This window comes from Lutjanus erythropterus, chromosome 20, assembly GCF_056507025.1.
Source record: "Lutjanus erythropterus isolate fLutEry1 chromosome 20, fLutEry1.hap2, whole genome shotgun sequence".
Classification (NCBI taxonomy): Eukaryota; Metazoa; Chordata; class Actinopteri; order Lutjaniformes; family Lutjanidae; genus Lutjanus; species Lutjanus erythropterus.
The window spans coordinates 17,062,379-17,088,105 of NC_139336.1; the positions used below are offsets into that span (position 1 = coordinate 17,062,379).

General features: G+C 38.6%; 3 protein-coding genes and 1 long non-coding RNA gene across 4 annotated transcripts in view; 2 read left to right on the top strand and 2 right to left on the bottom strand.

The window, feature by feature from the left end:
• Positions 1-2,948, bottom strand: part of fyb1b (FYN binding protein 1 b) — a 19,854-nt gene extending 16,906 nt beyond the window's left edge. Inside the window, 2 exon segments of the mRNA XM_084745516.1 lie at positions 2,779-2,903; positions 2,906-2,948. Coding sequence (XP_084601642.1) covers positions 2,779-2,903; positions 2,906-2,948 — 168 coding nt within the window.
• The window catches only part of LOC146308312 (uncharacterized), a 26,553-nt gene extending 18,872 nt beyond the window's left edge, over positions 1-7,681 (top strand). The window contains exon 3 of the long non-coding RNA XR_014772601.1: positions 7,545-7,681. This is a non-coding gene — a long non-coding RNA (uncharacterized LOC146308312). The remainder of the gene's footprint in view (positions 1-7,544) is intronic.
• ccdc80l2 (coiled-coil domain containing 80 like 2) lies at positions 7,221-15,278 on the bottom strand. Its single transcript, XM_084745517.1, has 12 exons — positions 14,928-15,278; positions 14,770-14,858; positions 14,446-14,619; positions 14,176-14,327; positions 12,934-13,248; positions 12,501-12,735; positions 12,234-12,390; positions 10,942-11,078; positions 10,292-10,443; positions 8,787-8,890; positions 8,009-8,089; positions 7,221-7,778 (listed from the first exon to the last, which is right to left on the bottom strand). Exons 1-12 carry the CDS (start codon positions 15,208-15,210, stop codon positions 7,447-7,449), a joined length of 2,211 nt encoding a protein of 736 aa, XP_084601643.1. The 5' UTR covers positions 15,211-15,278; the 3' UTR covers positions 7,221-7,446.
• Positions 15,279-21,262: 5,984 nt separating this feature from the next.
• The window catches only part of nnt (nicotinamide nucleotide transhydrogenase), a 37,877-nt gene continuing 33,412 nt past the window's right edge, over positions 21,263-25,727 (top strand). The window contains exons 1-2 of the mRNA XM_084745681.1: positions 21,263-21,338; positions 23,729-23,945. Coding sequence (XP_084601807.1) covers positions 23,792-23,945 — 154 coding nt within the window. The 5' untranslated portion in view covers positions 21,263-21,338; positions 23,729-23,791. The remainder of the gene's footprint in view (positions 21,339-23,728; positions 23,946-25,727) is intronic.

Below are 25,727 nucleotides of genomic sequence, written 5' to 3' on the forward strand. Positions count from 1 at the left end.
GTGTCTGGCAACATTATGGGAAGTGTTGTTATAGCAATAGACCTTTTTGTTAAAGAGTAACATCCTTTTCACGTAACCAAAAGCAGCCGTTTTCTTGGTCTTGCGAGACTCCATTGACAGAAACAGTACTTCTATTATTATAAAACATGCTTCATTCAAACTCAACAGAAACAAAGTTAAACTCACCAAACATTTTAGCTCATCTTTCAATCATTTTAACAATCATTAGCTCTGGTTTGATTGAAATAAACCCTTTATTCACAGCGCTGGATGTGAAAATATGCAGAAAGGTGTGTGAGGGAGGTTGGCCTTCAGACAAACCCAAATATTTTCATATCTAACACAGTGAATAAAAACTTTATTTCGGCAAAACAACCAGAGTTGGTGATCATTAGAAAGATTGTTGTAATGGTGGAAAGATGAACCACAACGTTTTTGCCAGTTCTTGTGAGTTTTTGCAAGCTTTATTATGTGTTTTACAGTGATAAAATTAATGTTTTTTAAATGAAGTCTGGATTTGGTGGAAGCGATAAATTGGCTGTTTCTGGCTAAACAAAATTAATCTTACTTTTTAACGAAAGGTCTATCAGACACTTGAGTCAATCAGTAGCAAAAACTGACATTTGAAATACATCCACTACTTCAAATAATTGGTTTGGCAACGTCCAATCCAATCATTATGGGTAACTACCTATAAGGATAACATTGCAGCTTGTTTTGTGGCTGTTAGTCACTTGTACCATTTTTACACAGTAAAAAGTGTGTATATGCAGGGTTTTTAAATGTGGGTAAAGCCACTAAAACCCAGTGACTGACCTTTTTCCATCGCCAGTAGACCCACTTGTCTTTCTGTTTTTTTCTCTGCTGCGCACCAAGACTCAGCTCATATACATGCAGGACAGCAGGGAGAAAGAGGTTTTTAAAAGTCTCCGTGCATTCAGCTATCAGCACTTTTGTAGCTTTCAAATGGATTTCAGTTCTTTGAAGTTTACTTTCTCTCCTGCATCGATGTTTTTACTTTCAGATGTCTGCCTGTCTCATGTCCGCTTTCAGTTGTAGAGGAGTTTTTAGTTAACAAAATAATGGAGGACTTTTATTATGAAGATTTCATAGGAAGTAAAATGTTCATACACTGTTCAGCCGCTTGACTAAATACGACTGCTCCATCACTAAACGCACACCTTCAGGTGGCTGCAAACTGCTGTGATGGGCTGCAGCACTGAGTCAAAGGGAGTCGAGCATCACTTGGATGAAAAAAGGAGCAAAAGTGGCAACAGGTCTTCATTGCCTTTTATGAAAACCAGTGAAAATAGCAGTTGTTGTGTTTACATTACTGCTGATTGCACCCTTCCCCACTGAAGAAAAAAGCCAGATGTTAGCAGGTTTTAGTGGGTTTTTTTGTCCAATGTAAAGGGGACTTTAGACAAAAAATGTCAACATTTGAATCCACTGTAACCATCATGCATTCACTAAACACTGTCAGTCTATCCATAGCTGTTCTCTTCGTTGAGACAACTGCCCAGATGTACATTTTACCCACCTCCTGTCTGGACAACAGTATCTGATGGGTGGAGTGTCACTTTAATGGTGTCAGTAACATCTTGCAGTGGTGGCACAACGAAGTATGTTAACACAAAGCCTGACATGTGGCTGTATATGAAATCAGGGGTAAAGAAACTGCGGAAAGTTCCCTCATCATGCTTCTGTTTCTCAACTGCAGTAAACTAAAAATTACTCAATATGTGCTGTACCACACAGTTGCTTCTCTAAATGTTAGTGTCAGTTTTAATTTTGTAAAAACCTACAAATTCTGTCAAATTCTGGGAAACTCCCCTCAGAACAACATGACACAACTCTAAAGAACCACAGGGTACAGCCATATAGCTAACCACAATGACCAAATAAACTTTAATTTACATCTCTCTAAAACGGTTTCAACAAAATCATGAAAGTAGGATTTATTGCAAGGTTGTGGTATTAGACTGCACTTAGCTTTAGCTAGGTATATCTACTAAATTAGCAAATTAGCATTCTAAGTTTATATGGGATTACCTTGCATGCAATCCAATGTTTTGGTGTAGGAAATTCATGGGGAGAAGTGAGATTCATAGCGTTTGCCACAGAGACCTCAGCTGCTGAGGTGTTTCCCTCTTAAATATAAATAAAAATGCTGATGTCTGTGCAGTTTAGAAGTACATGCACATTCAAAGTCCAGTGACTTGCTAAGAAATGAGATAAGAATAAGATCTTCAGGTCAAACAAAGAGGAACCATGATTTCTGTTTCCAGTGTGATGAAAAGTGAAGGCCAAAGTTATCTTGCACAATCCCGCTGACACAAACCCAAAAAGAAATGGTGACTTCTTGTGTTTTTAAACAATATTTATGAAGAAATGTGACAAAAAAAACCTTGAATATGAAATGTAAAATTAAATTAATTTAATCTTGTGTCTTTAAACAGTATATTAGGACAACTCAAGTGATTTTGTAGTCTATTTTATGATGTATGCAAGGGTATGACTTAAATTTAACAACCTTTCCTCTTTAATCATACATGCAGTGACTTGCTCAAACAAATGGCACGGTCAAATTTGTGCGCACAAGAATGAATGACTACTTTAGGGTGTTATTCCAAGAAATACTCATTATATTCATTCATAATAAGCCAAAAGTCCTATAAAATGGTCAACAGCAGCTTTCTTTCATTAAATCTGCACAACCCACTCCAGTCTACAAAGTGATTTTTAAATAGTTTCAGTTGACTGTTAAGTTGTACTCACCATATTGAGGACAACACTCCTCCCAGGCACCTCTGCTACGTCCGAAAGGTTGCTGTATAAAGTGGTGGAGAGAGTGTTTGTTCAGTGTTTCTGTCTGTGTGAGTTTCTGTCGCTGTCGAAGAGAGAAAGGTACTGAGAGATAGTGAGTGACAAAGAGTGTGACAAAGCATTGAGTGTGTGAGTCTGCGTGTTTGTGCGCGGGGGGATGTATACTCCAGTTGTGTCAGTGTGACACAGGCAGACTGCTTGACTACTTCCTCTCTGAGTAGTGTGTGTGCTTTGTGTGAGTGTGAGTCTCACAGCTTCTCTTATCTGTGCGTTTTCATCTCATGGATTTGCCTATCCCTGGCTAACTCCCTGCAGTTCCCCCTTTGTGTTCAACACCTGATGCTCACTCACTCGGAGCAACACACAAGCCACGATGAGAGTTGTTCCTTGGCAACCATATTAAACACTGTAAATATGATAAAGTGATTGATAAAGTGACGCAAAATGTGACATGACTAAAAGTTATTGCCATAATAAGTAACATCTATTGTACATACTACACTTAAGATTGTGGACATATGTACTGCATAACAACAAGATGAAGTCTTTAGCGCTGCTGCTAATGCAAGCATGCAAACTTGCTGTAAATGCTAATGTGTTCACTCAGCTCAAGTTTATTGTAAACCGCTTAGACACAAAACATTTCATGTGCAAGTAAATAATTTTCAGCTGGTACATCTACAACAAAAACCTAAGTTAACTGAACTTTGAATTTTGTAAAGATCAAGTAAAATTTAATTGATCTTGATCAAATAAAGATCTGAAATATAACATTGTTTTTATGAGTGCGCTCCGTATGTTATCTGATGTTTAAATATATGTGTTAAATATGTAGACTTTTATGTCTTAAATGTTTCAGAGGCCATGGAGTGCTGTTGGAGAATGTGCAGTATGTGGATATAAAGCTTTGATATTTGCAACAAAGAAAATATGTGAAATCCCAGTTTTAGTGTGAGGGGGTGGGGAGTAAATTCAGTGCTAACACTCATCATGGTTCTCCTCGCCACACGCATCGACCCAAGCGAACTGCAGTCTTCTAGTTTGCATTGTTTTCATTATTGTGAATGAAAACAGACGTCTTATCTTAACATGTATCAGAGACATACGGCAAGTTTTCCATCACCGTCTTTCTCAGGATCTCAGGAACGTTTCAACTCTCACGCAATTAAGTTGCTGCAGTTTTTTTGTGTTCAGCATAGCACTGCAACTCTTGTTGTAATAATGTGCTTTTCTGTTAAGCGAACACAAATTACTAATTTTATAGAACAAAAAATAAACTGCATGTCATGAATATAAAAACATTTAGTACATATGTTTTCAACCATTTTTGTAGAAAATAGAATTAAATGCGCACAAACGTGCACATATATTTCAACATGAAGACTCATACATGTATAAGTGTTGTTCATTGGTCTTGAAGTAATTATGAGCTTTATACACTTTAGTAAAGTGAACTAAAAAATGTCATCAATCTTATAAGAGTGTTTGTGTCAAGTGAGCATAATATTTTCATGTATTTTGACAGTCCTGAATGTTTGTGTGGATTCTGTGGACACTAAAATTTTGTGTCATGGATGCGCTGATGTTTAGCAGGTAAAATGTTTACCATGTTCACTGTCTTAGTTTAAGGTGTCAGCATGCTAACATTTAACATTTACTAATTAGTCACAGAGTATAGTACATTAGTACATGAATGTCCATCCAATGGTTGTTGAGACATTTCAGTCAAAATCACAAATGAGCTGTTGGTGGCATTAGATGTAAAGTCAGATTATCACCAAAGTCAGGAGGCTTCTTCGTCTAAGAATAATGAATATCTGTTCAAAATGATGTGGCACAGTCGCTTATCTCGAAGGTTTATAACAAACTCTTGTCTTAGGACAGTTCTCAGGACAGGAGAACTGGTGGGACGTTGCTCATAACAAAATTCACATGTGCTCAACTTGTGCTCGTCTGACAGTCACAGATCACAGTGGTCAGGATTCATTTTTCCAAAACTACTATGTCAAACGTACTCCTGATAAATATTGCTGCCAATATTGTCATATTAAGCTGCCCAGAAGACTACAACAAATACTCCTCCAAGCTATTAGATATTAACTTTCACTTCCTTACTGGCAAGATGCCATTTCTGTCTTCTTCCTTCCAGCACCTAGTGGCTCAATGATGTCATGTCCTTTCTAAAGATAGAGAAGATTAAATATTCATTGAGAGGTAATTCTGAAAAGTTCTGCGGTAAGAGACAAACCATTTTAATGTTCTTCAACTCTCTTCAGTCTCTCTTCTGGTTTCTTTAGTTATTCTCTTGTTTTTTGTCAAGGTTGTTTCTGTTTCTTGTTTTGTTTTCATGTGTTTGTCCCTTGTATAATATGGAAAAACTTAAAGTCAGAAAATGTGGCTTGTTTTTCTTTTGATCTACTGAGATACGCAGTGCTTTGATGATGCTATTATTATTTCTGTTTTAACTGTGGTTCTCGTTGTTAAACTAACATCGTTTTCTCTTATGTGCCATATTTCTTTATAGAAATATACTTCAAAAAATGTGCCAACCCGTCTAGTAGACTTTGAGATACTTCCATCCATCCATAGTTGTTGAGCTGTTTTGCTAAAAGCCAAAAATGTCAACCAGGTGGCTCAGACAAATGTCAGTAACATTCCTCTTCTGGCAGCCAGACATGGTAATCTTTGGATCAGTATCATTATCCAGAATTGAAAATGAAAACATTCTGGCACTCGGTCTGCGGTGAGCCCTGTATGTAGGCGTGTGGGTGATGCTGTTGGGTTATATCACTTTGGCTACCAGGTTGGGTAAGAGGAAATTAGATGGCAACATTCAACGTTAAAATACATCAACACCAGGCTGAATTGATCCACCTGAATAAAGAGGAAAAACAGACAGGTGTCAACAGATGTTTCTATGAGGAAGTTGACCAGTTCAACCTCAGTGGACCTAAAGAGAGCTAAGCAGTCCCTCTAGTGGATGTCATGGTTGCCCTTGTATAATGATGCTAGAGAAGTACAGTAAATAAGGAAAGAAAATGTCTAAAAAAAGTCAGGTTGATAAGAGACAAAAGCTTACTAACTTCAATGAAATTTCTGCAATTTTCATGAGTATTAAAAGCAAGTATATAACATTTTTAAACAAGATTGTTTTAGAAGAAGGTGGTGTGTGCTCACAGCAGGTTCTGGCTTGCAGACTCCCAGGATACACTGGATGGGAGGCACTCACGACCTAAACGCGACGCAATCTGTCTCCGTATGTGTCGGGCTGCCGTTTAGTTGGACTGTGGAAGGTACATCACACCAGCATGAAAGTTTGACACGAAGAGGCAGTTAAACTTTCTGTTTCACTACACAGCCCCAATTGTTCATATTTAGTCTCACTTGTGTTTTATCTTTTCACCTCACTTTCACTCTCCACGAAACTGCTTAAGTGTCTTTGGCCATGACTGCACTAAAATTCATGCATGCATGTGTTAAATCAAAAGTTATTTTAAGGACAGTTGTTAGTTTTCTCTTTCACCTGTATTTTAAGCCCTTAACTTTGGCATGTTTTATTTTTTTCATGTTTTTTTCATGTTACATCTTAAAGTCTGCTTCCCTCTTTTTCACTTTAAGATCCATATTTATATATTTGTGGTGTTTGTTCATTTTCACATAGATACATTTCTCCTGAACCAAGTCTGCTTATCTTCTTATTAAAAAAAAATACTAAAGCAGGATATTTGCTTCAGGATATTTCCAGATTCATTGTGGCTTTTAAAAGTGCTAAATTGCTAGTGTGGGAATTTTGCATTTTCTGATCGAATGAAGTCCACAGTACGTGAAATAATTCACTCTCTCCTTATTATAAATTATGTTCGTGTGTTTATTTGTATGGCATTTGATGACCTTTCATGTGTTCTAATGGTGGCAAAAAACAAATCATTCCCAGTTGAATACTGGAATTAAAGTGGCCAGAGAAGATCTGATGCAGTTCTTTCTTACACAGATGGTATGTTTCTGTTTTTTTTAAACAACTGAACTCATGAAACTTGCAGCCAAGTTGAATTATGCTTTTTAAAGAACTGTTTTAAAAAGAGTGTCCTGAGGCATGCAACATATCCAGCATCAATAACTCTTTGTTTTACTGACCCTGAGGTGTCTGTAGCTCTTTAAAAAACAGATGTTTAGCGATGAACATTTGTTTCCTTTAAATACGCGTTCAATTCCAGCATCACAACATTTCAACAGAGGAACTTTCCGTATGTATACTTAACACAATGAATGTGTTTGTAAAACAGTGGACAGAAGTGTTGCCAAAAAGCACAATCTGCTCGGCCTTGAAAGGACTTTCTTCCTGTTTCGCTGATGCTGCAATCAGCAGATAATAACAACACCAACTTTTCTGGACATATGCTTTCATTAAGACTTTCGTTAATAAAACCATTCTAATATTTTCTGCATTTCATATTTATTACTTGCACACATTATTGTGGTGTCCAACAGATGCATCACTATCATCTATTTAGAATTTACAGATTGAATCCTGTGAGTCCTGAAGGTGAGTTTTTGAGGTCTTTGTTTATTGCTTAGGTGTAATCCATGTGAATACATCTTCTTCCTCCTTCTTTCTCCTCGTTAATCTGACCGATGATAGAGATACGTATCATCTGCCCCGTCTTCATCATAGCCTCTGTAATGCCCCCCCTCACCGCCGTCTCTCCCTCTGTCCTCAGGGCAGTGGATCCCCAGTCTCTTCTGCAGCTTCTCCTCCTGGAGGCGGAGCTCCATGGAGTCCACCAGGTCATAGATGTTATCCAGGGACCACAAAGGTGATGGGAACCACGCCTTCACATCGCCGTCCTTCCCCACAACCAGCATGCTGAAATAGTCCTTACTGATCTTCAGCTGCTCTCTCAGGTTGTTGACTGTGTCACGGGGTAAAGGCTCGACTTCACTCTGACTACGACCTGGAAGAAGAACGACACGAGAGCGTGAAAACTGGACAGTGCATTTTACAAAACTGTAAAATTGGATTTAAAAAAGACAAATAGGTCTCCTGAAAAATGCAGTTCAACCTTAAATTAAAAATATTGGACATGTCTCCTTATAATTACAGTCATATGGACAACATTGGCAATAAATTTCAAGTTCCTGTTTCCATCATGCACCTGGACTGACCCACATGACTGTGACTCACCATTTAGGGGAAACAGCTCAACAGTTCCTGATGCTTTGTTTCCAGCTCCAGTCAGCTTCAACATTGCAAAGTGGCGAATGCCTGAGGAGAGACCCAAAAACGCTTAAAGGTAGAGTTGGGACAATTAGTCAGTCAAAAGAAAATTAATTGCCGACTACTTTGACGATAGATTAATTGTCTCTGTCATTTCTCAAAAAAAAAAAAATGTGAAAGACATACTCGCTTTTTCAGTGTGAGGATTTTACAATGCAATTTTAAGATAACCCACAATACAAGTCCAGAGCTAAAATGTTGTAGCACAAGTTAATGAATTGGAGATAAGATAAAGATTGTTCCCATATGTTAGATGTATAGTTGGAGCTTGCACTGGACCATTAATTTCATTTATTTTCTTTCAATTCTTAATTTACTCTCAGGGACATTTATCAACATCACTGATGAGTGGGGAATTGAAATAAAACACATGTACATTTAGAGCCAAAGAAGGTAAAACATGAACGGCTATTCAGGATAAAAGGCTTAAAGGAGTAAGGCAGCATCAAGCAAAGAACACTCAGTTCATACAAAACTATTTTAAACTGACGACATTTAAGTCACATACCCACCATAATGTAACATGAGAAAATAAGGCAGAGACAGTGCTGGCTTGGATCGTATTTCCCAGCCCTTAAGGTCAGACGGGAAACCTATCCATTATATTTACATATTACACCAAAGACTACAGATCAGACAGACGGTGTATTGTTCAGATGTACAATACGTGTGGTGTGTTACTGACCCAGGTGACACTCCTGTCCACTGAGAGCAGAGAGCTGCTGTTGGAAGGAGTAGTCGTCCTCAGAGGGAGCAGAGATGAGCAGCAGTCTCCTCTTAGACATGAACCTAAACACACATGAAATGGTGATGTACAATTCAGTGTTCTAGTATGAGTCGGTCAAGGGCCTGCCTTTCATTCATTCATTCATGATGAGTTGAGACACATCTTATGTAATAATGTCTATAAATAAATAAAACATTTACTCATACAGGAAATTGCCATATAAACCAAATATTGCTCTTTCACTCAAACCAAACTCATTTGGTAAAAAGTCATTTGACCTCACAGAACATGGGAGCAGCTGGTCTACTGCTGCCTCAATCTGTTAGTCTGATGGCAAGGTAATGTGTTGAAAATATAAATCTGATGTATACTTAAAATTATATTGATTTTTTTAGGTGGCTAAAAACTCTTTTTCTGCTGAACCTGTCCATAGCAGTACATTGCATAACTTCCTACACAGGGTTTCCTGCTGTTTCACCAAAGTGGGGGCAGGCTGAGGGGGCAGCGGCACCCATAAAAACAGGCAGCATAAAAATCATCAGTTAAACTTGAAGTGACTTTCTCCTTTTGTACTGGGATTTATATGCACTTTGTACTGATATTTGTGGAAGGAAAGAAGTTGGACTCAGTTTGACTCAGCCAACTACAGCTACAGTGCATAAGGTAACTGGAATTACTTCTGTACAGTGACACATGTCAGCCATCAGTACAACAGGATGTGTTATTTGTTTGTAGCTCTAGATCATGAAATATATTTGGTAACTAGATCAAGGTCTGGTTTAACATATTTCAGTTGTTCAGCTATTGCAGTTGTTACTTTGTTAACAGCAGAGTATGTCATTAAATAGTTTCTCTCAGCAGTCGCAACTCTAGTTAATAATAATGATAATTAACTTAAAATGTATATAATAAACCAATTTACACTTTATTATGTTTAAATATGTGATATAAAAGCAGCATGACTCATTTTGAATTCCACTAGAGTCAAAAGCTGATTTGGCAGTTATGAGAGTTACCTAAAGTTAACCTAAAGTTACTGGAGGACTAGCTAAGCTGTATTTATTCAGCTTCTCCTTTAGGCCAGCTGTAACAGGATTTGACTCTCTTGTTTACCTACCTGTGTGGTTGACCGTTTGGTTTCGTTTTTAGCTGTGTGTCATTTTAACAGCACGTTTAACATGATGTTTTATACATTTCTATGGCAAACTAAATGTCAGATTCAGTCAGATTTTTGTCTTAACTAAATATGCATTTATTGCAATTTCGCTTTGTAGGGCAGAACAGTTTGTCATCAATAGTCCAAAAATAATGAGGGTATGTGGAAATTATATTATGAAAACAATGTTTACTTAACTCAAAGGACATGCCCAGCAAGAAATGATATGAAGAGGTTACAAACACTGCATGTCTCTGATTAGTATGTATTTGGTAGCTGGATCTGGAGCTGGATGACCGTACTCTACCTGAGTAGTGAATTCTCGGCTCCAGGCTGTTGATTGTTTTTAGAGCAGGCCGGAGGACTCTTCCTTTCCTTTTCTTTTTCTGGGCGCCTTGAGGGAAAGTTGTCAATGTACTCGAACAGAGCAGGAGTTGATGGAGGAGCCTCAAAGACTCTCTGGGGGAAGATAAAAGCTACTTAGGCAAGAAAAAAAAACAGAGAGAAACAAGTCAAAACAAGTGTATGCCTATTTTTTAAACCCGTAAACCATGGAATTACATTTGAATTGTCTTTACAAGCCTGCATCAGCAAGTTCTTGGCAGACTATGAGAAGAAAAAAATTAAAAGAACATTGTAAAAACAAAAAAATGAGGATTGACAAATTATTTTGTAAATACCTCACTAAATGATGCTGGATTCTATTAGTCTCACAAATAAATGAAAAGATGCCACTAGCTTTGTCAGTCAGATTTGAAGGAAATGTGTTGTCTATTTGACTCCTGCACTGAAAAAATTGAAAAAAATCTTGGCACACGAAGTGAATATATTCTTCACTCTGAACAGCTGTAAACTAGACTGCTTCCAGGTGTGAACACGAGTAAGAGTGGTGCTGAAAACTAGAATGTACACACCCAAATACAAGGACCAAAACAAGTGCAGAAGAGACTGTCTTACATTGGACTTGATATCGTAGTCTGTGACGGTCATGGAGAATAGGTCAGGGGACGACAGACCAAGCTCTGTTCTCAACAGAGAGATCAGGCCTGAATCTGAGAAATGTTCTGACTGGTCACTGAGAGGAGGCTCCGACTCTGAAATACAACATATGAATGAATATGTGTGAATAGATGTAGAGAGAGCAGACAAAATAATAGCGCAGCCTTATACAACCACAACAACATTAAAGGGGCAGCTCAAAATCTAAAATACATACTTTTCCTCCAGTGAGTTGCCCCATTTATCCATCTGGATAATTTTGGTGGTGTTCTGGTTGGTAGTATTGACCATAGAGACTCGGCACCGCTCGGCTCATTGTACTCAAAGTGCCCAAAAAGTACATTCGAAAAACTCAACGGCAATTTCTCTTTCCAGAAACTGTGACCTGGTTCCTCAAGATAATCTGCAGAGTCCGTTACATTCAAGAGAAGACAGACGTCTCTACAGCTGAAACGGATCCAAAATTCAGCAATTCATGCCCAAAACATTCTAGATGGATAAATAGCACTACAGGTAAGAGGGGAAATGTCCCTTTATGTATGGCTTGAAACACAAAAATTAAGTTGAATCACCACCACTGAACAATGCTTGAACCGTCAAGGACAGCATTTATTGCAGGGGTCTTGTGTTGGATTTCTAACCCTTTGGTTTATGCTGGTACATTCCCATCAGCTACAGCTGTAGTTTGTGTTTACCACTAATTAGCAACATGCTAACACACTAAACTAAGATGTGTTATCATTTAGCTCAAAGCAGCGCTGTGGTTTGAGTGCGCAAGTACAACCTTACAGACTCTTGTAGACTCTTGTTTTCCATTTAAAACAGCTGCTACTCAGCTGCAGAACAAGACTCGCATGTCTTAGAAGTCAGAAGGAGGTTATCCACAGCATATAAACTCAACACAGCACAGTCACACATGTTGACAACACAATTGCAGAGAAGTTTACAGTTTATTTTTAAAAACAGATTGAAAAAAAGAGGATGAAACATGAAAAACACCACCATGATTCCTGTACCTATGGAAGTACCATTTGCCTTTGGTCGCATGTTAATAACAAAATACAATGTGTTCCTCTTTTCGGTTCAGAATGTTGAAATAAACAAGCTAGATAATATCTGAGTGAGAATTTCCAATGACTCTCATTACCTCTAGAGGTGAAAACCTAAGCAAATTTTTCAGATGCAAATATTCAAACACACATGATGCACACAAACACACACACACACAGGAACGTGCAAACACTACCTACCGAGCTGGTGGTGTTGCAGTGTCAGAGTAGCGTCATTTCCTTCACCCACAATGGTCGCCACAGTGATCTTCCTGATAGCAAGGTCACAGTGTTGCTTTTCATTCTCTTCTTTCTGCTGGTTGTATAGTGTTGCATCTATGCTGGGCGTTGAGATTAACTAATACCGGGACAACATACACACAAATGGATGATGGGAAGGTCATGCCAGTGTACATTAGGATTAGTGATAATCGGGTGAAGTGAGGACAGACAAGAGAAAGTTCTCACCATTAACCTTCTCGTCCCCTTTAAACTGTCCAAAAACTCCTTCAGCGCTGTTTTATCCTTCTCGCTGGCCTCCTTGTTGGACTTCTTCCCTCTTCCTTTCCCTTTCTTCCCCTTTTTCCCTTTGCCCTTTTTCTTAGAGCTCTGTTTTTCCTGTGTGTCCTCCTTTACATTCTCCTCTTTTCTATCTTCACTGTTTTTCCCTCTTTTCTTCCCTTCTTCCACAGTGGATTCAGGCCTGCTGTAGAATAGAAAAAAAAACACTTTGAAGTTCATCCAGCACCAAAAAAGCACATCTCCCTCTGGTGTTAGGGGATGAAGAGGCATGGCAGACCAGATGTGAACACAAAATCTAAGCAGGGTTTAAGTGAAATCAAACATCCACACTCTTACGATTATTAGGTTTGAAATATGACAAAAAATATGAGGTTTGCACCTGTTTTTCTTCACTTCTTCACGGCTCTTTGACACAGCTGGAAGACCGTGCACTTTTTCCTGTACGTTGGTAGTGACCTGACCACCACTGCTTGAGTCCTTTTCCCTTGTTGCAGGCACCTTACGGATAACAAACCTCGACCGTCCACTCAGTATATCCTGGATTTTACCCTTCAGGGCAGCTTTTTTGTCTAGCGGAGGTTTTCTTTGTATTGCCACAACAGAAGTCACATTCCCTCTCCTCTGAGGGCTCAGTACCATCTTCCTCTTCATCTTTTTCCTGGTCACCACAACCTTCTTTTTAGTGGTTTTACACCTGAATTAAAAACAGTATCAAAGAGCAGTTTGTCCTTAACTTCAACCGAAAAATCATAAAGCACAATTTCATCTTGTAATGCAGCTTTTTGGATAACACACATTAACATCTAATGCAGTCAAGTTGACAAACAAACTTTCATTAATTATTTCTTGGTTAGTGGCTTTGCACAACTCATGAGTTCAAGTGCCAGCTCATATAGAAGATTAAGATGGTGGAAGTAGGAGCAAGACTGGTTAGAGCTTTTTAATATTGGACCTAACATTTCCTAATTAGCACTGTCTCTACCCAAGTCATACATCCTGCCTGATTGGGAGTGCATATGTGCAGCTCGCAACAGAGATGAGAGGGAGGCACGATGGTTCACTGGTTAGCTATTTCCATATTTTGTCATGTATATCAGATGTATAACAGGTATGTGGGTCAGACCTATGAGGTCAGTTCTGTTTCAGGGGGCCTGTGGTAGACTAGAAGCTGGGTGGGATGGAGCCTGTGAGGAGAAGCCACTGAAAAAAAGCTAGCTTCACTAGCACAAAACACAAAATACAGCTGAAGCTGATGGGAACGTTTTTTTTCTTAAACCAACATGTTGGATGAATTAAAATTTTGACCTGATGATGGTGTCAGGGAATCACCAGAGTCACTAGAACAAATCAACTGGGAGCCATGAATATCTACTAAATTTTGTGCCATCCATTTAATATTTGTTGAGATATTTCAGTCTGAACTGAAGTGGTGGACTGACTGACCAACAGACCAACATTACCATCTACAAAGCCATGCTGCTGCCAAGGCTAGAGTTGGCTTCTTCAGTTCTTTGAAATTGTGATCATTCTTCCTTCAAAAAACACTTAAAATCAAAGGTAGACTGAATGAATCCTCAGTTCTCTGTTAGTACAGAGCACAGAAGTATGATTATAATGGAACCTCATGCTGGATCCTTTTCTGGTCAACTTTTCCAGCTTCCGCATGGGGAAATGATCAATGAGCTCCAAGACTGCCTCAACACGGACCGGATAAGGGAAGCGCTCGCTGACCCGAAGGTTCTTCTTCATGACCAGCATGGTGAACCCTTGGTCCTGAAACAAGTAGAGGTACCCACAAAGGAGAAAGAGCAGAGGCCTTTAAAATTAAAAGAAATTACTCAATTAGGCTGTAACTTTGTTTATAATCTAAGGGGGCATTAACTGCTTATACTTGGCTGTTAAGCTCCAGGTAGTGCAGCAGTCTGGTAACTGTGTCAGGGTCCAGGCTCTCTACTGTGGCGTCTCCTTGGAAAGATGTTTTCTGGATTCGGCCTTCCATCATGGCGTTCTGGATGATGGTGATGATGAAGGTGTCTCTTTCTGCTAGACGGCAGTTCAGCCCTTTCTGAGAGACACAAAAAAGAAAGAAAAAGAGTCAGAGAATAGATGGGAGACTTTTGTGTAAAGTTTCTAAGATTTCTCAAATTAATGTAAATAATAATATCAATAATCTCCTTACAAATGATTACTGTGTATATATCTGTATAAACAGTACCTGCTCCATGTCTTCCAGCTGTTTCTCCATCATACGAAGGTAGTGGTCATTGTGTGACGGTGCTGTTATCACCCACAGTCGCTTTTTACCTGCAACGGAGAAGGGGGGTGTTACTGTAAGTACGCAGACACATCAGCTGATTAATTCACTTGTCATACCTGCAAAGTCAGCCAGAAAATCCAGCTCTGGAGCCAGGCTTGATGATGGCTCTCCAGCTCCTCTGTTGTCTCCATGTTCTCCGTCTTCCTCCAACCCCAACCCCTGCTCGACTCCTACAGGAAGGTCAGAATAGTCTCCCCAGTCCCTTACATTAGGGTCCAGCTGATCCTTGGGCTTGCTACGGCTGATGCCCGGCCAGGCGGTCAGCAAACTCGGGTAGCTGAGGCTCCACAGGGCAGCGAACAACAGCAGAGGCCAGTGTGAGTAACAGAAGTGAAACATCCTGACTGACACGGGTGAGTGGTTGTTTTGTTGATCAGCTGGAGCTGGTTAGCAGCTCACAAATCGCTGTGTTCAGGCAGCAGTGTTGCATCGGAAGCAGATAAGACAGACTCACCAGCTGTTTGAAAGTGATTTAGGAGTTAAAAAGCTCTTTCAGTCACAAAACTCCCAGCTGAGGAATCTCCATACTTTGAGTCCACTCTCAAAACTCCATTAAAAACTGAATCATTCTGTATCCTTAAAAAAAAAAAGGTGTACCAAATCTCAAAGGAAAAAAGACGGCAAAAAGTGCAGTGATGTTAACCCCTCTCACCAGCAGAGAGAGACTGACTGTGGAGACCTCCCTCTTCCCAGACACACACACACACACACTCCTGGTTCACATTATACCCCAGGCTCGTTAACAGGAAACTCCTGGAATTTTCTGTGACTTCAAAGCATTTTTTTCCTGAAAAATCTCTTTGTCCCCCCCACTCTCTCTCTCTCTCTCTCTCTCTCTCTCTCTCTCTCTCTCTCTCTCTCTCTCTCTCTCTCTCTCTCTCTCTCTCTCTCTCTCTCACTCACACACACACACACACACACACACACACACACACACACACACTCTTTGTCTCACATCTGACTGTTGTGGTGTGCAAAACAGCACTCATATCTATATATACTAACACACATAGTACAATACACATGACTGTCAGTGCCTTAACAAACATGCAAAAACACACTCAATGTTATGTTGCTTTCTTTTTCTTGTGCAATTCATTTTAATTTTTATGGCACTTTGGTCAACTCCTGTTTTTTTTAAAACATGCTATATAAATGAACTTGATTTGATACTTTAACTCAATATAAAAAATTATGCCAAGGTACGATAATACTGTAATATTTATTGCAATATACACGATATTTATCACTGTATTACAAAACAAAAAAAAGATGACTTGAAAACATGCCATCTATTAAATAGCAAATCTGATACAGCATTTGTTTGTATAAATTGTTTTTTCCTTTTAACTTAATTGCTTCTGCTTTACTTCTTGGATAAAATAAAATTAAAGTAGCCAGCTGTGACCTAAGCATATGCAAAAAAATGGCACTAATTGTTTTTGGCAATGAATGCTTGAGTTATGTATGTGCAGTTGCTACAGTTGTCTAACAATAATTTGCATTCTCTCGCAATTTATTGTGTTCTCAATTAATTTTGTGTTACCCTGCCATTTTCTTCCATTCCGTCTGAGCAATATGTCTATTTTCGTGCAGCTGCTGCTGTGGAACTTTGCCAGGGCACCTGATTGAGTAGTGCCGATCCGGACGTTTGTGCCGCGAGCAGGTGAGTAATAAACAGGAGGCTGAGAAGTAACGAAAGAGCAAAAAATAATGCAAGGTAATGCAAAAGTATTGCAAGGTAATTCAAAATTTATTGAGAGAAAAGACAAACATATTGAGAGCGAAGAGAACGCAAAACAAATTATGAGGTAACAAAAAAGTACTAAAAAAAATCTTGACATAGCAGTAGTAGGCCTCTTATAAGATAAAATAAATCATGATAGATATTGTCACAGTCTGGCGCGGTATTGAGTAATTTCTTTTATTGCTGTATTCGATATATTGTTACATTCCTATTACATAACATTAGTATGATTATAGCACACCCCACACACCCCACTGTGTCTTTGATCAAGACTCTAAATCCCTATCTGCTTCAGGCGTGCTGCTGTGAAGCCGATCCTGACCTCCGACCTCCCTGTAGAGAAGGGCAAGTGAAGATCCCTATGAGGGGATTGCAGTATTACACCAGGTGAAGATTGATTGTGTTTGACAGTTTTGATTTTAACATCTGTCACTATCCATCAGAGGCTGGCACCGACTTGAGTGATATTAACCACAAAGTATTCCAGGCTGCCTCACACGTGTAGGGGAAGAAACTAAGAAAAGCGGTTAAAAAAAAAACTGCGTTGACAGAATGACAGAGTAAATGTAGAAAGTTAGAGGTAGAGCAAAGCAGTTCAGCTCAAAGCCATTTGTTCAGCAGGAGTTAAAGCGTTTAAATGAAGGGAAACCGCAGCAACCATAAATAACACAGACAGGCTAACAGCAGTGTGCAGTCTAGAAAAGTTCACACCAGTTCAAAGTTGTGAATCTGAGCAGCTCTGCCCACAGGCCCAAAAACTTGGCCAGATGTAACCTTAAATTTGACACCTCATGCCTTTTTCCCCCAGATTACCAAATCCTTAAAATTATATAAATTTTAGAAATGGTAGTAATCTAACTCATTCCAGTTGAGATGCTTGTTTTCTTAATCATGAACATGTGAGTGTCCAAATGATGGCATTCCTGGGTCTTTTATGGTAAAAAAAAACAAACAAACAACAAACAAACAAAAAAAAACAACGTACCATATTTGCATTGCATTTTAAAGTCTTCAGATTAATTCTGTAACTGACAGAAAAATCTAAGCATTTCATAGCATGAACATGAAGAGAAAGACTAAAAGTTGATGGCAGAGTTCGGCTAGAATCAGATTACTAAGTGATTCTAATAAACTTCAGATGGGAATGGGACTGATTTATGATCCTATTGTTTACTCCTTTAGGGTCAGTCACCAAGGCTTAATTTAACAGCCTTTGATGTACAAAAATCTCTCCCTTTTTCCAGCCATATTATGTTTGAATAAGACTTGGATGAACAGAAAAGATGTTTTTAATAGCTGTAGAAGGTGGTGTATTCACTTTGCATTTCCTTTTTTTTTAAACTGTAAGATGAAAATCAGATATCCATAAAATAAACTTTTTTTTGATTGGTAATGCTCTTCTTTCTACCCTAAAATAAAAAAAGACGAGCTGAAAGAGAAAGAGCAGACAGTTTTTAGAATAAAAGATGGATATGCAGCTAGTGATGTTTTAAAAACACGTGCATCTAACAGAGAAATTTAAAAGAGAAACAGGAATAAAGTATTTTAAAAGGTATAGTATGTGGAGAAATGCTCATTCCCAGGCTGTATTTGATGACCTGGGAGTCACCTGAGGCTACGGGACTGAGCTCAGATGGAACCACTAATCCAAAGCACCAGTATTTGATGACCTGGTTCTGACTATCAGCAATCAACTATCTTACCGACCTGTGATTGGTCAAACTGTCCTACCATGGGTTAGATTTTCTAAAGTCTGAAGACAGAGCCAACGGAACTGCAGAAGTCTACTTTTCTCCCGCACCACTCGAATCATATCATGCTGAAATGTTATTGTGGAATCTTACCCCAGCTTTAAGGGGTGTTACAGTCAAACATTTACCTCCACCTGCTTCCTGACCTCAAAATTGCACACATGTTGGTTAAATTTATAGTCTTAGTGTCACTGAGGAAGAAGAAGTAATGAAGAGAGAATATAAAAGAAAGATGTACAGGCACAGCCAATTAGGAGAGCCGTTTTTAGGGTGAAGCACTGAAATGAGAACCAGGCGTAGCAACAATGCATTCCACTCTCTGAGTCGGATAAAGAGAACCAGATGATCAGTATATGTGTGACAGACACTATATATGTATTGTATACAGTGCATATACTGCACTGTAAGTGAATGGAGGCACTGGTGCAGGGAGAATAAATAACTTTATTCTAGATATTGCTCTAACGTAGGCTAGTTTTTCATTAACAAAGATTTACACTATTAATACAGAAACACAGTAATCTCTCACAAACGCAAACTTTATAGCACATCAGCAGTGGAGAGCCGAGGCAGCATACAGGTGCTGCCACCAAACACATCATGGTGTAATGCTGCTGGAGAGGAGAGGATAAGATCCACATGCATGACTTCATACTTCATTGATACTCATCAGAGTTATCAAGCATCCAGAATTATGCTGCCCCAAACCTAAAATCTCAATCATAATTCTACTTTAACAAATAACAGTGGTTTCTTCAGTATGTTTTTGTTCTTGGTGACGACCTTTGAGCCAAATGGAGGCTGCAGACACGTCAGTGATTGTCTTCCTGCTATGATATATGCAAATAAACTTTGTAACTGTGTAAACTGTGTATTTTTCGAGTGTTTTTTGTTGAATATTTATTCTATGTTACCTTTCACTTGCGCATCAGGAGCTGCATGAACTATTAGCCATGTGCAGAATCTATGTGTATTTATTTATATACTTGTACATATGTGTGTGAGTGTATGTATTTATGGACATGTATGTATCTTTGTACACTGTTCACGTGACCAATGAATTGGTTTTCACGTGTTAAGATGTTGTGTGGTGTCACTCAAGTCAGATGAAGAGCAGTGTTGTCTCTACTTTGGTACATTAAATTAATAAGTGGACATTAGATCATTGCAATGAATGAGCCATTTATTTGTTTTGCATTATTTGCCCACTTTCAGTTCAGCGCCAGACACTTTTTGGTCTGGATGTGTATACAGACTTATATATCTATGTCATTGTTTCCTGCTCTGTTCTGTTTGGGGGTCTTTGCTGCTGCCCTCCTTGGTTTTCCATGTATGTTCATAGAGGTCCCAGATCAGAACCATGCCAGAACCATTGGTTGTAGAGTGGAGATCCCTGCCAGGCAACAGATGTTGAAGCTCCTACTGCAATACCTGTAACTTTGAAGGAATTGAAGAGTACAGGTGACTGATAGAGAGCTGATGTCACAGTGAAGTTGACCTTTGACCTTTTAGATATAAAACGTCATCATCTGATCATTCTATCCTATTGAATATTTGTGTGTTATTTTGTCATAATTGGTGTATGAATTCTTGGCTTATGGTCAATGGTTATAGTCGTAGTGCCACCTACTGGCGACAGGAAGCAAGCATTGTTTGATAATCATCATTTGATTTACGTTAAATTTTCACCATGTGGTCTTCACTTGACACACTGTAAGACAACATACACTTAGTAGGTGTTCTTTAGTGCCACCTAATGGAGAGGAAGTGACACTGAACTCCTTCCTGTGGTGTCCATAACATGAAAATTCTGGGCCTTGTCAACTGCTCAACATCCAGAGGCTGCAGCCGCTGCACGCCTCATCACATGCAGGAGTGCGAGGGCCTGATTATCACTGCTTGCAGCTTTAATTTTAAAGGCATTGTAAAATTTTAATCCTGCTCATAATCCCCATTTTTACTAAATGTACCTTTAATCTCATTATGTGTTGTTTTTTTCTGTAACTGTAATGAAATTCCTTCTTTTTGTATCCTGATTACATAATCTTGTTACATGTAACCTGTCTGTTCATATATACATATGGATTAGAAAAAAATGAGACAATACATATATAAATATAACATATAAGTGAGTAAATAAATACATTTTAAAAAGTTTTTAGGACTGTTTAATTTATTTAAGGGCACCCTTATTTTATAATTCCACATTTATTAATTTCAAGGTACTTGACTATATATTTATTCCCTCATTTATTTAATTTCAGGATTTATTTCATTGCTTCATTCATTCATTGCAAGTAACTTTAGTATGAATATGAATCATAATATAGTTGTTTTGAAAAGACAATTTTTAAAAATCTTGGTGCCGACGTAAAATGAGTCCTGAATCAAAAAACAAAACAAAACAAAACAAAACAAAACAAAACAAAACAGTGCACTAGTGGACATAAAATGGTAAAGGCGCGCCCCTCAGTGGAAGTATATAGAGTTGCATCTTTAGTTATTTCAGTTTTGGGACGCCATTTCTGATATATTTGTACACACGTAAATGTGCTCATTAATACATTTTTAATGACTGCATTACGTATTTATACATATTTGTGCTTTGTATGTGTAGAAATCTACTCTTGCATGTGCTTAAAAGCAAAAGTTTTAAATACAACTTTTTCTTAAGCTAAGACTTAACTGATAAATCTGCTAGTACATCAAAATATTATCATTAATGTTACTGTCAGTTAATAACGTGTTGAGGAACTTGTTAAGACACATATAAAGTTTATTTGCACGGTATGAACAATATGAATGGCCTTGTCATGACTCTTCAGTGACAGCGCATCAAAAGTCATCGGATATCCTCTGATGTGTCTCATATGATCCAATAATATTCCTATGCCGGCCGCTTCTCCGGACATCTTCCGGGTTAGCGCACAGTTCGCCTGTGCTACACAGAGCCAGGACCGTCTGCAAAGGTCAGTGGAGTTATGTGCCGCTAACATTTCTACTCTCACTTTTCACCATGCATTTGTTTCGCTTTGCATTTCTGGTACTGTGTACGGGAGCTTTTTGACTCATGCCTCGCCTCCACGTACAAAACAGATGTGTATTTAGCTGCCCGCTAGCGCGCTAGCTAGCTCACGTTAGCTTTGAGTTCCCCCCCCGCTAGATTTTGCGGTGAGCGGAGACAAAAAGAGAGAAGAAGTGCCCGCCTGGAGACTGATGTGTTGATGTGTGACTCATAGTGAAATGACACTGAGCACTGGCCTAACAAAAACAGTATTTAAGTTGTTTTGTGATTCATCTTCTCTGAATGACAGTAGGCGAATGGACGCCATTGATTTAAACGTTGTTTTATTGTTGACTTATCAGGTCTTCAACGTTGACGAGTCCGTTAGCCGGCGGTTTATGAGAGACGTTCAAGTCATGACCCGGACAAAGCTGCACACGTTTGCAATTTGATGCCGCTTTCACTGCCGAGCTAAGGTTTCATGAGCCAACGTTGCGTTGTCAGCAAAACATTAACTGAATCTGTGTGAATCATTTTTATTCCCGCAACAGTTTTTGGTGACGTGGTAGTTTGAATTTTTTTTTTCTGATATAAAAAAGAGTCCTGAACACCACACACGGTCTGGTTAACAGCTTGTTCTTGTGATAACAGGTCTAAAGCATTGGCAAGTAGTCAATGACTGTCTGTTGACTGACTGTCAGATAGTGGTGAAAGTTAATCAATGGTTAGTTTGTCAACAGAAAATGAACCGGATATAACATTTCTGATAATTGGTTTTCTGTGATATCAAATTTAATATATTTGCGTTTTGGACTGATGTTTTCCTCAAAATGAGACATTTTAAGACTTAAGCTTGCACTTAAGGAAATTTTGAAACTAGTTAATTATTTTCAGATAAACTACAAGATTGATAGATACATCAAAAAAATAATTGACCTGATGTAATTGAAAGTCTACTTTTAATTCTTTTAGGGATGTAACAATACATGAAATATTGTGATTACAAATGTCTCAATACTGTACCGATCTGTGATTATATCTACTGTGATATTACATGTTAATTATTTTATTCTGCTACTGACAGCTGCATTGTTTTTGTTTTGCATTTGTCAATATATAACTCAAACAGTCATTGGCAAAGACAGTTCAAATCCGAATTTCGTGGCTGGTTACATTTTATATCATTGGAGGAGGAAAGCAGAAACACTGTTACGTTAAAAGGAAAAATAACTTTAAATAAAGAAGAAATTCTGGGTACATCAGCTTTGTTCTTTAAAAATTACACTTTTTCAAGTTGGTAAACATACCTTGAGTGTTTTGTTATTGGTACCTTGCTATTTGACATGCTTATGCTTTACATTGTGATTGTATGACATTGATTAGAGTCAATTTAATATTGATCTCCCTTTGTTGAAGTCTACCAAATAGGTCAGTTATCCATTAGTGGTGTAATGGGTACATTTTATTGTGCCTTTGTGCTAATTTGTATAGTCAGACCTTCTTTTCCAGAGATGCAGTTATTTTCATGATCAAGTACTTTTACTTACCATTTTTTAATTTCTTTGGTTAATTGTTTGATCTTTATTTTGCCAAGTTCTTAACAGAACACAATACAAAAGCCAAAGATATTATTTACATTGGTATGAAAAAGAAAAAAAGTAGTACATTTGCATAATAGAAAATCTGTAATCAAAATCATTGATAGTGCATTTTGCTAAACGATGATTTTGTTTCAGTTAGGTTTTTAATTTGTGTTTGACTCTCCAATTGCTGTATGTTTTTGACCTCATGAGAAAAACAGTCTCATGCTGGTCAGTACTAGATTAAACCCTTCTACACCAGCCAAGTTGTCCCAGTCTATCCCAGTTCCATTATCTCCCTTCAAAGTAAACATGCTGTCTGGTTCCTGCCTCAGAGTCACTCAGTAGTGGCAGTTCAGAGAGGTGGCTGTGGGTTTCCATGATTTTATTAATGTACATTTGTTAATGACACATTTTTTTTCTTTCCAAAATGATCCTTGTCAAAAATGGGGCAAAAATGTAAGTGTGCTTGTATAACAAAACTTTGGACAGACTCATAATCAAACGCCAAATGCCAGAATATGTGTTGGATTTGAGTACAAATGCATGTAGGAAAGTGTCTTAATGAATGTGACTTGTTGCATAAATGTAGGTCGTGGGTGCTTTAGGGAACAGTGTAGAACATTTTTGTGAAACTTATGGGCACAACTTACTGTTCAAATGAGATGAAGTTTAGTGGAATTGAAATCTGATAATGATGTGCCTTCCTTTTCACTTTCCCTTTCCTGTTATTCTTTTTTACAAAATCCCCCTCCCCTCTCTCTCTCTTCCTCAGGAGGGGTGCTGTCTGTCCTGTATAGCTCCTCCTGGTGTGTGAGTGTCGGGGTGTGTGTGCACCATGGCGAGCCTCCTACGTGTTGTAGCGGCCAGCTGCTCGGCCCCTGTGTTCAGTGGGGTCTCCGCTGTGAAGCTGCAGAGCAGCCGTGCTATTAAATCACCATGCATTCGCTTTTTCAGGACCCATCAAGCTCTCGGACGATGTGCTAGTCCAGGTAAGACACTCCACACATGGTGATTTAGTAGTAGAATAATTTACAGACAGCATGATGCTACAGTTGGCACAATTACTAATTTAACATTTTATTTACAAATGGTCAGTGAAGTAGTATAATTTCTGTTTAGACAATGTATGAAAACTGAGATTTTCTGTTTTGAAAGGATCAAACTTTTAGCACAAAGCAATACAAAGACGTTTGAATATAAGTCATATTTTAGGATCTCCACTGAGGTCACATGATGTTTAAAACTACAATGTGACAAAAGGCCAACAAGAATGTGGGTTTTGCACAGCACACGTAGAGGTTATGATAGTAACAGAGTCTGTCCCAGTGTCATTGCAACATTTAAAGCTTTTTCAGCCACTCTTGAGCAAATAAAGCTGTTCCAAACATAATATTTTGGTTGTGTGTGTGAGGTTTTGGATGTTTGAGTTATTGACAGCGTGCCTGCAAAGCGACCTGAAAGCGAAAAAAATCACCCTTAGAGCTGGAATGATTTGTTGACTAATCAATCGAAAAATTGAAAATTGATCTGCTACTGTTTTTTAGAATGAGTTATCTGTAAATGTTCTCTGGTTCCAGCTTCTAAATTTTGATGATTTTTTTTCCTTCACTCTCTTTTATACAAGTATACAGTTAATCTCTTTGGGGTTTGGACTGTTGATTGGACAAAACAAGAAATTTCATTTTGCCACCTTGGGCTGTGAAGAAAAGGGGAAGGGCATTTGCATACGGATGTTTACAAACTTGCCTGTAGTCAAGTAAATGAGACCCTAAAGGGTTGGTTTAGGCTGATTTTCCTCCTCTTGGAACCTAAACTGTTCAGGTTTATAGAAACACGTTTTTCTGCTGATAGCAACGACACCTGTAGCTTCTGTGTGTGTTCTCATGTTCTTGTGCATCAGGTGCAAAATGGCAGGTGGCAACATACTCATTAGATAAACACTGATGGAGGTTAGGTTTTCTTAGGTTTGTTTCAGTTGTTGCCAAGACCAACCAAGGACAATGCTGTCATCATGGAGAGTAGTGTGCTACGCATTCATTCATTTTTTTTTTGAATGCTTATTCATTTTAAAGTCATTATAATTGTTATGAAGAAGGTAATCCTCTGTTTAGCCACAAGAGAGATAAACAGTGGATATCCTTTAACGCTATTCTGTAGTTTTTCCTTTAACTTTTCTGAAAAGTGTATTCTAGAGGACATTGTTGCTACCTGCAGCTGCATTCAGTCCCAAGGTCACATTTTGGCGCTGCAGCCCTCAGGCATTATTCTCCATTTTCCAGTAACTAGACAGTGTAGATGTTTGTTTGCGTGTGTGTGTACTGTGACAGCCAGTACCAGCTGGTTTCAGGTGCTTCATGTTTGATTGTGCGTGTCTCTGTATGTTGAGAGGGGGTGGTTCTGACCTGGTCCATGGTGATGTCCCTGCAGTTCAGCTGGCTTCAGTAACAGCTGGCAGAGGCTATTCTGGACACACATGTATCAGCTTACAGGGTCACAGACAAGTTGAGGAACACACTCACTCTCTCTCACTCTCTCTCTCTCTCTCAGACACGCACACACACACACACACACACATTCTTCATATAGACTTGTTCATGCTTTGACCTCTGGGGAGCCTATAGACGTCCAGTATAGCTAATGTGAGACTACGACGTGGACAGAATGACTCTGTGTTTCATGAATGTCTGTTACTGTCATTCTCAAAATGTTCAAGTACCAACTTGTACTGGGGATTTTTATTTGCGGGATGAGTATTGAGAAATGAACACAGT